Source organism: Gymnodraco acuticeps, unplaced genomic scaffold (genome assembly GCF_902827175.1).
Source record: "Gymnodraco acuticeps unplaced genomic scaffold, fGymAcu1.1, whole genome shotgun sequence".
Classification (NCBI taxonomy): domain Eukaryota; kingdom Metazoa; phylum Chordata; class Actinopteri; order Perciformes; family Bathydraconidae; genus Gymnodraco; species Gymnodraco acuticeps.
In genome coordinates this window covers 138,643-155,025 of record NW_022990869.1, presented here as the reverse complement: position 1 = coordinate 155,025, position 16,383 = coordinate 138,643, and the positions used below count along the sequence as shown (strand labels likewise).

General features: G+C 40.5%; 1 protein-coding gene across 8 annotated transcripts in view; it reads left to right on the top strand.

Annotated features, from left to right (window-relative positions):
• The window catches only part of LOC117557461 (pleckstrin homology domain-containing family A member 7-like), a 166,548-nt gene that overhangs the window by 37,506 nt on the left and 112,659 nt on the right, over positions 1-16,383 (top strand). Inside the window, exons 1-2 of one of the 8 annotated variants that reach the window (XM_034233305.1) lie at positions 10,922-10,989; positions 11,513-11,573. The exons of 6 other annotated variants lie outside the window; for them this stretch is intronic. Coding sequence is in view for 1 of the 2 variants with exons in the window: in XM_034233302.1 (XP_034089193.1) it covers positions 7,872-7,942 (71 nt within the window). In the remaining variant the exon portion in view is untranslated. Of the gene's footprint in view, positions 1-6,919; positions 7,943-10,921; positions 10,990-11,512; positions 11,574-16,383 lie in introns of those variants that run through there. One more of the 8 variants, XM_034233302.1, reaches the window with a different exon arrangement.

The window sequence follows — 16,383 nt, the reverse complement described above, 5'->3', positions numbered from 1 at the left end:
CTTGAATGAAACAAGCCGGATGATGCCTGAGGAGTTCACTCGGCTTTAGTTACAAACACAACTCCTCGTACACATAAGTGTGTACAAATCTCCACAGCTCCCCTCTCCACTGACTCATAAATAGACTTTGTTTAGACAGATTTTTCTGATCTGATCTATAATTCATCTAGAGACACACTGCTCCCAATTGCTGATTCACCCTGATTTTCCTCAGCTGTAAGATTGATTAAGTCCTCCCGAGAAAAGGAATACACCAGCAGGCGAGAGGGAGGAAATGAGGGAGCCAAAGAGTGTGAGAGTGTGTGTCTAATTTTAGAACGAGGGGAAGTGTGTGTGGGATGAAGTGTAAAAATAGGGGGCCAAAATTAAACTTGCACTTGGCCACTTTTCAGGATGTATTTGGGAGTAATGGTCAACAAAGGCTGCATCATTTGGAAAATAACTAATTGTTTTGACTGATATTGCGATATGATTTGCGATGTTTATATATTAGAATTATAATTTTTTTGTAACAAACAAGTATTTTTGATTAGGTCTGTAAAATACTGTTTGTAGGTCGGCACTTCTCTGCATCACAATACTTCATTCAGATCTTTTTTACATATTTTCCATTTCGAACATGTTCCTTATTTGGATATTGCAAAAGTCCATATTTTGGTAACATTTCTAATTTCACCAGGCCTCTCTGCTTTAGTGAGGATGTAGAAAGAGACACAAAAGAGATGTTGGGGAAGAGAAGGGAAGCATTGGGAGGCATAAAAAGAAGCGAGGCGGTGGGAGGGATGGGGGGGGGGCAGGCCTGCCCGTGTCCCCCGGTGTTTGTTTTTGTTGTGAAATGTAATTCCAGCACAATCTAATCAGAGTAGGGAAACACAGGGGACTGTTCTCCTGCCTCTGTCTTTATTCTCTTTGTTTGAAGAGGCAGGTGGACCAGCTCCACCTTTGCTCTCCCCCCGCATAAACACACACACACACACACACACACACACACACACACACACACACACACACACACACACACACACACACACACACACCACACACACACACACACACACACACCACACACACACACACACACACACACACTACACACACACACCACACACACACACCACACACACACACACACACACACACACACACACACACCCACACACACACACAGAAGAGAGCAGTTGTTGTCATGCAGACCGCTGACAGCTGTGTTCAATCGGTGTCAGTGGGTGCAATGGCAGGAGTGTGATTTGGCCTGTGGTTCCCCTTATCTGCCTTTTACAGCCTTCATTGCTTTTAAATGCACAAAAAACATCCACAAACACACAGAACCTCTGAACACACTCCGCCTGCTGTCAAGGTCACATCTGAGCCCATTGAAAAATCCTTAAAAGCACCACTCACCTGCAACCTTTTCTATTGGTTTCACAAACTGGGATGCTCCGATCGCCAATTTTGGGGCCGATCGCCGGAATCAGTATCGGCCGATGCCGATCCGATCGAGTGGGCGGGGCCTATGGGGATCTTCCATTTAAAGTGATGTTTACAATTCAGTTAATGCTCACTCACTGGCGCTTCCACAAACAACCACCAACATCATTATTACATTCAAATGAAGTTCATTATTCAAGTTTACATTAACTTTGGAGAATAACACGGGAGAAATGAGCGGAAGCTTCATCTAGTTCTTTTTCTCTCTCTCTCTCTCTCTCTCTCTCTCTCTCTCTCTCTCTCTCTCTCTCTCTCTCTTCTCTCTCTCTCTCTCTCTCTCTCTCTCTCTCTCTCTCTCTCTCTTCTCTCTCTCTCCCTCTCTCTCTCCTGACAGCCTGTCAGTATCGTCTCATGCAGCTCACTGATCCAGTAATGAGTGACCCGACAGTGAAGAATAAATATATGTATAACTAGTTTAGCTTGTTCCAGAGGTAGATGAAATGGCTAAGTGTGTTAGGTCTAACTCTTGTGTGTGTTGCTCCGCTCACCGGTCCGTCACAGCGGGGCGGAGCTGCAGGATTTCTGCTTCACACACGTTGCATACCGCTATTTTACTGTCTTTTTCGGACACCTTAAAATACAGCCAGACTGGTGAAGCCATTTTGGCGAGCTTGTTTTGCCGCACACAGAGAAAAGTGTCACGTATTTTACGTCATCATTTTACGTCATGCGATCGGCTCTCGCGATCTGCCTTTTTAGAGAGCACCGATCGATCGGCAGAGAGTGAGTATCGGCCGATATCGATCGGAGCATCCCTAATCAATACCGTTGGTTTCGTCATGGGTTGAAATATCTGGCTTTCAAAATCTAACTCTTTTCTGTTTTGGACGTAAAACCTCCAGGACCTGAGATTTTCCGGACGGGGACAACTGAAAGCTTATCTGAACATGTTCTCATCACTATGTAAGACTCACACTTCTATTATATTCTAAAGAGAAACAACTCGTACGTTTTGTCTACTATGATATCTGAAAAAGACATTCCTCACATGCTGCTTAAAAGATTTGTGAAACAATGACCTGATTATAAACAAAGTGGCTGAATTATCAATTTATCTTTTTACTTTCACACCAATGATGAGTATTCACTTTGATGTGCGCCACAAGAAAAAGCTAAGGTTTGTCATCTTAAGTTGGAAGCCATGATTTTAGAGGTATCTGGCTTTTGTGTTGTTTTCTGATATTGTTTGTGACGTTAATTAATTGATCTGTACTGTAAAAGCTTATCCTGCTTTTATCAGTTAAACTTGTGTCTGGTTGGAGTCCCTGCAGAATATCTGAAGTGGAAGCCCCAAATGCAGCAGGACCTCTCCAGTCAATCTTTCTTTATTAAATGAGCTGAATTCTGCCCAGAACTGCAGGATGCTTTTTGGATAACAACGTTTACAGTTTGATGAATGCCATGACCAATCGTGAGCAAACATTCCCCGGCTGTGCCGCCTCTGATTGGAAGCAGTTTTTTGCAAAAAGCCACTGGCTTGTGAAACGAGCCTCTTCCCTCATTAGTCTGAGGGATTTTCACTTCACACGGGACACGACAGTGATGCAAGATGATAGTAAGAGTGTCATAACGGGGTCATAAATGATCTTAAGGGGAAAAACCCAACCAGAAAACATGTCCTCCTCCGTGATAACACCTTATGTCAAGAACAGGGAGGGGAGGGTCACTTTAGAAATGATGATTGCTTATTAACTGTAAAAAATGTAATCATATCTAAGCATCACAATATAAAAACAATGTTACCTGTTTCAATCAATCAATGTTTATTTATATAGCCCAATATCACAAATGTTACATTTGTCTCAGTGGACTTCACAGTTTGTACAGAATATCAGTATGACAATACGACACCCTCTGTCCTTAGACCCTCACATCGTACAAGGAAACACTTCCAGAGAAAGAATGATTGTATCCCTTTGGTTTTGGATTATCAATATCCGCATGTAGATGGTGGAATGAGCTCCCCATTGACATCAGCACAGCAGAAAGCTTACACATCTTCCGGCGCAGACTGAAAACTCATCTCTTTCGACTCCACTATGAGCAATACAATTAAAAACAAAACAACAAAATAAAAAGCACTTGTATACTAACTAAGCAGTTATATACTAACAAAGAACTTATATACTAATAAAGGACTGGCTTATCTAAAGCCAGTTGAGTAGCCTCAGGGTTTCCCACACATAGATTATACTTGGGCGGGCCGCCCAGGTATATTAACGGCCGCCCAAGTATATTTCGCGACCCATTTTTATTTATATATTTTTTTTAAATTCGTTTGTGACCACTGCGATCGATTAACTTGTGGACAATGATCCCTCGCTCCCTTGCTCTGATCTCGCCTCCTTCTGGCCTGTTAAGTGGCCTGCCTCACACAGGGTGACTGGCTGTCCACATGATGTGGCCTGCCGACATGGCCACTGTCATACAGATCATAAATCAAAGCCCTTGATTGGTCTCTGTGTGTCATTCAAGCTCGGGATAACCTCAGCTCAGGTGAGGTGAAGGACTCTCTGAGTGTTTAGATAGTTAACTTAGTCTAAGTTCTCAGTGGGTCTCAAACGGTGGTCATCATTTATGTAAACACATATTTCCATTTGAGAGGGTAGTGATTGGTCTAATGGATAGTGAGGTGGGCTGAAGATCGGAAGGCTGTGAGTTCAAATCCCGCCAGGAACACCACCACTAGTGTGCCCTTGAGTAAGGCACTTAGCCCTTAGTTACTCCAGGGAGAATGTCCCTGTAATCGGTCATTATAAGTCGCTTTGGATAAAAGCGTCAGCTAAATGAAATGTAATGTGATTAGTAAAATATGCATGAATAAATAAATAAAAAGTTAACTAGGTGAAAAAAGGCAAGATACACTTTTAAAACTTGTTGAGAGAAAACTAGTCTTTGCTGCTGCCTCGAAGAGGAGAGGGGGGAGAGGAGGGAGACAGGAGAGGCTGATTCAGGAGCACAGACACACTCACAACTATAAATGATAAATGAACCAAACATTAATTAATAAACAAGTTTCAGTGTTTTTTTCATATTGGAAATGGTATGTTATTGGTTATGGCCATGATTTTATGATTATTGAAATGTATACAGTTCTGTTTAATATAGGTGTTTCCATAGATCTAGTCTCTTTATTTTCCCCTCAAAATGCACCAGATTGATGCATTTAACTCCAAAATAAAAAATTAAATCTTACCGGGGGGGGGCATACCCCTGGACCCCTGGACCCCTGGACCCCTGGACCCCTGGACCCCCCTGAACCCCCCTAGAGGATTTGAGGTCGACCCCCACTAACAATCACATGGATAGGTTCCTAAATACATTTATAAATACATTTATTTTTTAAAATAGTAACCCATTTCCATATGTTCATGTGTGGGTAGTAGATTTAAACTATAGGGCTATCATTATGGGCCCTGCCTGTACCTGTTCGCTCTGCCATCGCGTGAAGGGTCTGCTAACAAGCGACCAACAGAAAGGTTCATGTTAATGTTGTTGCACGTCACGTCACCCCCCCCCCCCCCCCCCGCTACCACCACCCCCCCAAGTATATTTCAGATCTGTGGGAAACACTATGGACATGGACCAGAGGCGTTTTTTTTTTTCTCCGCGCACTCAGGTACGTCAAAACTGTACTTGTTTGCAGCTCGTTACACCACCATTGGTCACAATCCTCCACCAGTTAGCACATTTAGTTAATAAATGATTAGTATTGCAAAAGATGGAGATCCCAAAGTGAGTACAACAGGAAAACAAACACTCCTGAGTTAATCCAGTGTGGTTTTAGCCTAACAAGCCAGCGCCTCCCTGTGGGAACTCTGTCTTCATATCAGATTACACGTCTGGACTTTGACCCGCAGTGAGTGAAGCTGTCATTTTGCCAGAGTCCCCCGTCTGTTCCCAGGTGCACGGAGTCGTCCTTGCAGCAGGTCAGGTCTGTGCTCTGATTAGTAGGGCAGTGGAGTAGTGCATCTCTCCTGGGAATCATCTCTGTTTAGCAGCTCAGAGCTGCTCAGAGCTTCCCTCTCACCTGCTGCTTCAGGAGCTGATTTGAAGGTCTGAGTCACACTGAATAACCTGCTGCTCACTCCAACACATCGTGCTCTGTGTGACTTTAGCTCTCCTTCCTTTCTATTTACTTTTGTGTTTTGTTTATTTGCTCTCAGAATCAAGTTAATTGCCTGGTACGAAACAACATAAGAAAATAAGTTGTAAGAGAAGGTCCAAAATATAACGACTATAAAAAGAAAATGTAAAAAACCATTTATCATTTAAAAGGATAAAGTATTTACACTTAATTCAAATATACAAAAGACACTAACACTTACTACATTGTATATATGACAATATGCCATTTACTTTAATGCTGGAGATGACATATATTTTCAAATTATAGCAAGTGTTATAAATGTTATTATATCAGAATAATGCAAATGTGTCCTAAATCACTCAATAACCAAGACCAATGTTTTTGTTATTTTTCGATGTAAAAATCAATTTAATGGGATTTAAAAAAATCTATCTACAAATATAATACACATTCAATACTTTAATATTAGTAGAGAAACGTGTAATAAATAAAAATACCCAACCTTTGTCTTATTATTCATCTTATCTAAATGCGTTTGAGGCGAATACATATTCTTCCAGAGATATCTGTTTACAAAACCAGAATACTTTGCATAGTTTACAGTGTCTGCACATCCACAGCTGACATCAATCATAGTAACCCTGGCAGATTTACATTCAGATCGTAAATTACCATGCAATCAGATTTCTTGTGTGCATGTAAACACCATCATGTTCTCTTAATAATAGTACAGAAATGTAGGTATTGTATGGGCACTGGTATCAAATAACAATACCCAAACAAATGAATTTCTTCACATTTGAGAAGAGAGTTTTGTTATCAACAACGTTGCTGGATAATCAACTTATCCTATAATCTTTTCACTTGCATGCCAATGAGTTGCAAACATTTCCAGCAAAGACAATATTTATTTATTCTCAGATGAGCTTTTAAAGCTACTGAAAACCCCTCAGACCCTACACCTGCAGAAATGGATAATTTAGTAGCTGAAAAAATGCAATTTAAGGTGAAGCATATTTTCCCTTTTTTCCTCTGTTTACAAAACCCGAGTACTTTGCATATGATATCGTGTCTGAACAGCTGACAACAATCACGATGGCCCTGGCTCAGGTTAGCCAGGTGTTTACATGCGCTCTGACAGATTTACATACAGATCTTAAATTACCATGCAATCAGATTTTCTGTGTGTGCATGTAAACACCGTCATGGTCTCTCCCTCTCTCCTCACTTCATCCCCCCTCCTCTCTCTTTCTCCCTCTCTCCTCACTTCATCCCCCCTCCTCTCCCTTTCTCCCTCTCTTCCTCACTTCTCTCTCAGCGGTGGGTATCCTGCCAGATGAGCGTGAGGCGGGAACAGGAATGCAGCCCTGCTCTGTTTACCTCTTTCTCGTCTTTTTTCTTGCTCTCATTCCTGACAAATTCGCTCTCGCTCTGTGCCACCTCCCTCTTTCCTCTTCCCTCTCTCTCTCTCTCTCTGAGTATGCTCAGTCACTCAGCGCTGTTGTTTCGTGAGGGTGAAGAGCCGGTGGGAAGCCTCTGATTGGAAAAACAAGCGTATGTGCCGGTGCCGGCTCGCCTCAGAGACAAACTAAAAAAACAGCGGAGGGACGCAGGTGCTGTGGATTTTAAACCTGTTCATGTCAAGAGGAGATGGATTTATAGAGCTTGTGAACTTTGGAAGGAATTTACTACACGTGCAAAAGAGATAAACAGATCCTGCTCTGCATCAGGGATGGCTGGTGAAACGGAGGTCTCTGAAATCTCGTCTTGAACACCGTTTGATCTGCGCCGAGAGTCGGAAACCCTGGAAGTTTAATAATTGAGATGGGAGGTTGAGACACATTACGCATGATTTAACAGGCAAAAAGATACAGCTCGGGAAGGTTAACCTCAAAGACATCTGTTTACACCTGAGACGGGAGGGGAAATGACTTGCTGCAGGCTGAATTAAAGGAGTAACCTGTGATGTCAGACCTCACCTGGGGCAGTCGTCTGAGACTCTGCTGAGTAGACTTCATTTCCAGGTGTTCATTTCCCACACCAGACTTGACTCACCTGACATCATCCCCTCCTTGTGTGAGCTCGCCCCTCAGCTCATTTTCTCACCTCATCTCTCGGTAATCCCTGCTCTCAAACCCACCGCCACCTCCTCTCGTTTTCCTCCCCATGGAGCCACTCGAGAGGCAGGAGAACAGACGCTGATTAATGTGACTCCGTGTCTGATTCCACCGCACTAGAAATAGAAAGAAAAAGCGGCAGTACTTGTGAACTATCGTCAACAAAAAGAGGCATCATGTGGAATCAATCTGGATACTGCAATCACATTCCTCATCATGGATATCCCTTCTACCATTCACCCTGCAGGTACGCTACCAAAACTCCAACGTCTGCCAAAAACAATTTGAAATGCTGTTACATCTCTGTTACTTGTTAGGGCTTCTTGTATCTCATTAAGTATTTATTATGTTGGCACTGGGACAAGATTCAGTGCATCTGCAATGAAAGTTAATCTGTTGACGTTAATCTTTGGTGTCCCTCAGGGGTCAATGCGAGTACAACTTCTTTTTTTCCCCCCTGGAATTCACAAGTGCCGTTTGGGACAGTTGTTGATCCGGTTAATCTGATCTGATTCATCCTTGTTCATTGTAAAGTGATCCAAGGTGTTGGAGGGTTTAGTCTTTCCTGAACAGAACCAACTGGTTCATCAGGAATGTAGGTTTGGCCCTCGTTTTAACAGAACCAGGAAACAGGTTTTGCCTGTGTGGCAGAAGAATAAAAGTTAGTGAATGGGAAGGCATGTTTGTATGTCATTATGCATGTAGGCAAACTGTAATTGTTTTCCTAAGAACCAAGGTGTGATTATCCCTCCAAAACACTCCTAGAGTATAAAAGGATGTTGAGTTGATTAGCCATACTGTATTTTTAACAACCTACACTCTATATTGATAATTTCAGATCTTGATAACTATATCAAGATATATAAAGTTTTCTTGTAATTAAATCAATTAAAAGTAATACAAGGCAGGTAATTGAGTACTTTTGATTAAGAAGTTTTAGTGTACAATTGGCACGTTTCACTTCACAAGTTTTTGAATTTTTGCTTATTTTACTTAAAATGTATGTACACTGACTTAATTGTTCAAATTAATCTAATAATAACAGTTTCACTTTGAAATAAAACTATTCTTTAAACTTTTATCTAATGCTTTAAATTATTCTTATTTTTCCTTAGTGTTTCTTTTGTCTACAGTTCAATGTTCAGTTAAGAAGTATGCTAAAAGTAGCAGAAATGCACAATTGAGAATATTTCAATAAACACTTTAATAATGAGGTAATCCCAATAATATCGTTATCTCGATATTCAACGTTATCACATATTTTTCCTCATGTCATGCAGATGGTCTTCTCTCAGCAGCAGTGACATCATTACATTTATCACAAGGTTTCAGATGTGACCCAGTCTCAAATGAGCTCCATCAATCCTCGTTCCCCGAGGGGCGGGCAGACCCCCGATCTCTTTCTCTGTCAGATACTGTAATAGGCTCTAACCTCTAAAGGCTGCTGGAGCCCAACCAACAGAATACTGATTCACCATTACTAGTTATTTATACCATCTCTTAGTGTTTGAGCATAATGAGGACATGTTTTTAAAAATGAATAGGATGATAAATTATGAATATATATTTATGCCAAATATACTTCTGTGCTAGCGTGAATGTGGGCAAGCACATGCATTATATAACATCAGTAGTTGTGTGTTTCTGGATTTATCTATCCATTTGTGCACATGTGATTTTCATTTGTTTATTAACTCGGTTTGTTCGTAGATCTACATTGCTTAAAGAGGCCCTTTTATGGTTTTTGGAGTTTTCTCTTTCCTGTATGTTAAATTGAAAGTGCCTGAATCGCCTCCATTGGAATACTTTGTTTACTTCCGTAACATAATATCATCACAATGTAACACTTGCTTTTCTATTGGCTTGCGCTCCAACACATTGAAAATGATAGGCTAAGGGGCGGGACATCTTTTAAGCGGCTGACCAATCACAACAGAGCCGGCCAGCTAACCAATCAGAGCAGACTGGGCTCTGGTTTCAGACAGAGGGTGAAAAGAGTTGCTGCAGCACAGACAGTATGAGAAAAATAGAACTTTTTGAACATTAAAGCATGGAGACATGTCACAGGAGAGACACTACATACTAATATGAACTTGAAAATTAGCATCATGTCCTCTTTAACACACAAAACTCATGTATTTCAAGCATTATAAGTCAAAGCAAAGATACATGCCATATTGTATGCCTTAAATCCAAAAGCTTTTTTTTTGTTCTGCTTGTATTGCAGTAGAAATACAGAGCATTAGGGGTGGTCTGCACTGGGGGGGGCAGAGGGATTTAGCTGATGAGTGAGTCATACCTCAGACCACTGGGCAGGTCAATGACCTGTCAGATCAGCCAGCTCGTGGCAGAGAGAAAGAGAGAGCGCACAGGAATCCAGGAAATAGCCCTGAGCTCCAAAACAGACTAACCATCGCTACTCACACCCACTCGAGACTCTTATGGTGAAGTGCTCTGACTCACACCGTGAATGTTCCACCCAAAGCCCAATCACCTCGTGAATTAAAGTCCATTTCTGAAATTTGGTTTCTTAAAATGCAGGAGAAACTAACTAGATGGCTTCAGGAGATTTAATCAGCGTTGTATTTATCCTTCTCAGTGCTTATTTTTGCTAACAAATCGGCGTCCTCCTTGTTGCTTCAATGTCATTTGGGCCCCGTTTCCCATCTTGATTTTCAATGCTGTTTTTTTAAATGTACAGTCCTCTGAGGGATTTTCTGCTCACCTGCACTTTCCTCTGCATAGTGGAACATGTACTGCTTAGTAAAATATGGAAGTTAACGCCTACATCATATTGACAAATCAGGGAAATGCTTTTCTGTTTGCCGCTAAGGGAACATTTTTCATAGTGCGAGGAAGCGGACAGCACTGAAATTAGATCCTTTTTTTTCTTTGGAGGAGAAAGCGATAAGGCTGCAATATTGCTTTGTCACTCCAATATAATAATAAAATGCTTCATTTGTGATCCTTCTTCTGATCTGCTATTTTAATAAGAAAGGCTTAAATGATAAGAACACCTCGCGTTAAAAAGATATAAGCACAAGTAAAAAAGACCCTCTTTCTATGAACTCAGTTTAAAGTTCATTGATCTTCCCCCGAGGTCGCTCCAGTTAATGATTCCCTCACCTGTCAACAGTCAGGCCCCGCCCCCTTTTCCTCCACTTAATCCAGTGTGTTTACATTCAAATGACAAAGAGCTTGTTCGCTGGTGGAGGAAGTCTTTAGCCAGACTCCGTTGTTTGGTCCGTTAATCCAGCATAAGCCTGCAGTGTCACTCGACCACGAAGGCTGGAGGTGAGCGAGAAAGCTAATGAAGAACGGCCTGTGATGGCAGAGTATTGATTATATTTCTGTGTGTGTGTACTGTTAATGAAGTGCTTTCCGAGTGGGTGTTTCTACTGTGTTTGATGTATCGATGAAAGGTGTCATTAGGCTGAACATAATGGCTAAGTGCAAGAAATGAACAAGTTATAAATACGTTATGAATGCCCTGTAATGCTTGTTGCTAACATGTAATGCTCAAAGTCGTTTTATGTTGAATAATTTGTATGTATATATATCAGATTTTTAAAACTGTTTTATTTTAAGGATGCAAGAACACAAGAAGAGGTGAAATATTGAATTTAGCATAATATTTCACATTTAAACAGTTTGCCAAAGAGAACCCAACGAACTGAAGGAAAGTGAGTGACAAAGGTCATGACAGTTTCACGGTACGGAGACACCGCAGACATATCAACCTGTGTGCACCACAGTGACCTGCAAACTGGGATTTTACTTTCTATATACTGGACTGTGTGTGTGTGTGTGTGTGCAGGGCTGTCAGCCTCACAACGGCTCAGAGATGTAAATGGATTCGGCTGGTGGCCCAGCAGGAGGTAAATGGAGCAGATTACACACACACACACACACACACACACACACACACACACACACACACCACACACACACCACACACACACACACACACACACACACACACACACACACACACACACACACACACACACACACACACACACACACACACACACACACACACTCTCACACTCACACATGCACCCACACTACCACACACACATATGGCACACACATACAGGCAAAGTGCTATATCATGCTTGTCCTATTCAAAGGCCTAGTCATTTTGTAATGACAACTTCCAACAACTCATAATTGACTTAACATAAGAGCTAATCCTTTTCCAATATTTGGATGGCAGAGTGTGTTTGACCGCCCTTTAATCTCTGAACGTGCACTGAATAATGTGTGGGACCGTTGACACCCAGCAAGAAAATCTATTACAGTGGTGCTATCACTGTCATCTTTACTTCTTCTTCTTCAGGTAATTAAATGACTTTCTTGCTGGTCAGGAATAAGGATGAGCTTTTTAGAGATGAGTGTTCAACTTCATCTGAAGCCAGAGCAGAAATAACTGCGAGGAGAGAGTGAGAGGTAATAACTGTAAAAGGAAGGACACTTTTAATGGTAGGGGTTTTAAAGTAAGTGAGTGGCAAAGACACTGGGTTCAGAGGCAAAGCACTTCATTGACACTTTGGAAGAACAGTCCATAACATGTCTCGTAACATTAAAATGTATGCTCCTGTTTAAAATGTTTAAAACACATTTCATTGTTTTTACATTTTTAATCAGCAAATGACCAAATATTATTCATTTTTATTTGATTCAACTCATTCAATATTAATAATAACAGACTAGGAACAAGAAAATAAAGTCGGGTGAAGTGGGCTTATAAAACAAATCCCTCCGGTGAGTTATCCAATGACAACCTTAATGGTCAAAGTTAATGTTACAAATCCTATAGTGAGATGGCTACACACTTTATGGTAAATGAGTTACAAACGTATAATAAATAATGAATAATAGTATTTTTCATATTTTTGCTTTACTTTGCTTTTTGTCTATTTATGTGTTTCGTAAATATTGTCTTTATTTTAAAACAATTTTTATAATAGCAAGGCAAGTTTATTTATATAGCACCTTTCAACACAAGGCAATTCAAAGTGCTTTACAAAAAATGAAAGACATTAAGAAAATGGCATTTAAAATCAGTCGTTAAAAAGAAAAGCTAATAAAATAAACATTAAAAGAAAAAATACATGGATAAAAGTTACAGTGCAGTTTAAGATGTGAATAATTCAATTAAAAGCAGCGACAAAAAGAAAAGTCTTCAGCCTGGATTTAAAAGTAGTCAGAGTTGACCTGCAGGTTTCTGGGAGTTTGTTCCAGATATTTGGAGCATAATAACTGAACGCTGCTTCTCCATGTTTAGTTCTGACTCTGGGGACAGAAAGCTGACCAGTCCCTGAAGACCTGAGAGATCTGGATGGTTCATCATTTAGCAGGAGGTCAGAAATGTATTTTGGGCCTAAACCATTCAGTGCTTTATAAACCACCAGCAGCACTATTTTGAAATCTATTCTTTGACACACAGGAAGCCAGTGTAAAGACTTCAGAACAGGAGTGATGTGATCCACTTTCTTAGTGTTAGTGAGGACTCGAGCAGCAGCGTTCTGAATCAGCTGCAGCTTCCTAATAGATTTGTTAGTGAGACCTGTGAAGACACCATTGCAGTAGTCGAGTCTACTGAAGATAAAAGCATGGACAAGTTTTTCCAAATCCTGCTGTGACATTAGTCTTTTAATCCTAGATATATTCTTTAGGTTGATTTAGTAACTGTTTTAATGTGACTGTTGAAACTCAGGTCAGAGTCCATGACTAGTACTAGTACTATATTTTGCTGTTTTATGTATGCACCATTCACACCAAAGCAAATGACTCCACTGTCTAAAACTACATGGCAATAAAACCGATTCAGATTTAAAAAAGAAAATATATATATAAATATAAGACGGTAATAATAAATAAATAAAAAATATTGAATACATGTCAAACATCCACATACAGATGACAAACATCTCTCCTTTAACCGCATATATAATCTTTTTTAAAGATGAACCAAAAACCCTGAAAGTCTGTTAGTTCAATCAGGAGAGACTTGTTTTGATCACAGATGAATGTAATGGTGTTTGGTGATTAGACCCTGATGTGCAGGAGTATCATTCGGGAGGGGAAAACCGAGCAGATAAACCGCCCCCATGGGTTTAGACACTGGAGGTGTAGGAGCCAAAATGCTACTGAGTTTATTAATTGTATTATTATTAATTGTTTACGTCACTTTTATTTGTATTTGTTGAGCACTTCTGTTAATCGTCACATGGGTGTGGTTTGTGTATATAGGTCACCTGTTTTATGTCGAGGGGTGAGCTTGTGCTGTCATCTTTTCTGGTGACCGCTTTGTCCCTATAGTTACTGTGTTTTGATTATTAAATATCTTCAATCTATCTTACATCAGTATGGACTTTCTCATTGAAAACGCATCACAGTTTATAGTCAAGCTTAGCCTCTCTGCGACTCAAACTGAACGGGAAATTGAGCCGCCACAGGAGGCATGAAGGATTGATGAAAGTCTGAAGAGGAATTGTTTTAGGGAGGTGTAAGCGCTGCGTCAAGTCACCTGCAATGACAGCTGTCAGGAGGGAGAGGGCAGATTTAAAGGCTTGACGATGCGCCGTGATTGGCTTGTGGGAATAGAGACGAAAGTGATAGGTTTAGATGGAGTGAACGCCCCTGATCGCTGATTGGAGGGATGAGCTTAGTAAGATGGACATATGTGAATGGCAGGATATATAAAGACGGTCTTCCTGGTTGAACTTTCGCTGAGCTTCATATACAGTATACACACTTTCGGTTAACTGAACTAAAGAAAGTCACTATCAGAATGAGTGAATATGAATGCGTCTTCTCTTGATTACAGACCACTGTACGATGCAGCAGGTGATTGAGGATGTTTTTTGTTCTGGGCAAGAAGCAAGGCATAGTTTAAAATAAGAAAACAATTGAGCCTGAAGCTGGATACATGTTGGCACCACTGAGCCTCGCATTAGAGAGCGTGCCAACTTCCCATTACCAGAGAGCACAAACTGAAATAAGACAATTGAGGGTCGGAGCATAGATTATTACGTGACAAAGAAAAAGGGAAATTACCCTGCATACAGCTTCCAGTGCCGGGAAAGAAGATCAAACTAATCTCAGATGCTAAACTGAACTCACAATCTAATTAAATGTGCCTTAAAGTTGATTATACATCGTGGTACACACACACACTTGGATGCCCTTTGGTATTTTTTCACAGGAAGAAAGTGCAAAGAAATGGGTTTCTGACCAAGCATGTTATCTTGGGGGTTCTCCAGGAGAATCTGTCTTTGTGTCTCTGCAGATTCTCCTCTCCTCCTGCTGACTGTTGACACTCGGCTGCTGGATATTTGATGGGTCTGACACTTTGACAAAATGAATTCCACAGCAGTCACTCGCAGGGAGGCCGCCCTTATGTCTCAAAATGCCGGCTGTCACTACAGCGGACATGATGAGGATGGTTTTAACAGAGAGAGAAGTGTCATGGCTGAGGGTCCGTCCACATTTGTGTTGGTGATGTGGTAACAATATGGAGGTTAACTGCGATGTTAGTCAGAAAACACAGGAAAGCATTAACTTCGGTGTGTTAATGAACAGGAAACCATCTCCAGGACACAATATAAAAAGACCTCTCACTGTGGAGACAGAGGGGTGTGTTTCAAAATGCATTTGAAAATGTATTGCCTTTTATTTTTGGATTCATAACAGTATAATGTTGTTAGTGATGAAAGACTAGTCAATAGACAGAATATTCACCATCAGCTTCTTAGAAATGTATCGAGGAAAACATTTCAAATATTTAATGTTTGCAGCTTTTCAATTGTGAGTTTGTCTTTATATATTCATGTTTATATAATCACATGTAGAGTTTTGGAGCTTAGTGTTTTCACAATATTCCAGTATTTATAAAAAAGAAATAAAAAAAAAGTACATTTGTTATTTAATCAAAAAATGTATTTAAAAATAATAAATGGTCAATAGTTGAATGTACAATCAAGTAATCGTCTACAAAAAACCTGTATCATCATGTATCCAAAGTTATAATGTATAGGAAAAACTATCGGTAGGTCAAGTTTTTGGTCACAGCAGAAGTTTGATAATTAAAGTGATTTTTGCACATCCAAGAATCAGGAGATTATGATCAGATTATGAATAACAAAAATAAGGTTTTCACTTGGTGGATCGGTGAGCAGCATCTCTGTCGAAACAAGATTGTTTTGAGAACAGGAGTTATATTTCGAAACAGCCCGAAAGGCGTTAGTTTCATGATATCATGTTGTTGTTGTTGTTGTTGGACGAAAAGCTTGCGTCACCAGACTGTCAACAGTTCAGCCTTGTGTGTTAGCATTCTTCATACAGGTCAGAAAGTTATACAACTCTTGGAAGACGATGCAAAATGTAGAAATCAAGCATAAAAGACATTTACTTATGTCAGCAACTTCCCTGTGCTCATTAGCAACGTTAACCTTTATTCATTGACAGTATTCTACGTGGTCAGGATGGTAAATTAGTATGATGTCCAACCCTACAAGCTCATTTCACATTCTTCGTGGGACACTGTCCAAATGTCACCCCTCTTATAATTCTACACGTGTCTGGACCTGCCTTATGCATGAGTAACAGGGGGAATAAAAACAAGCAAAGTTTCCTGAGTTCACTGAATGTTTGGAGGCTAAATCCAGCCCAGAATCAGTT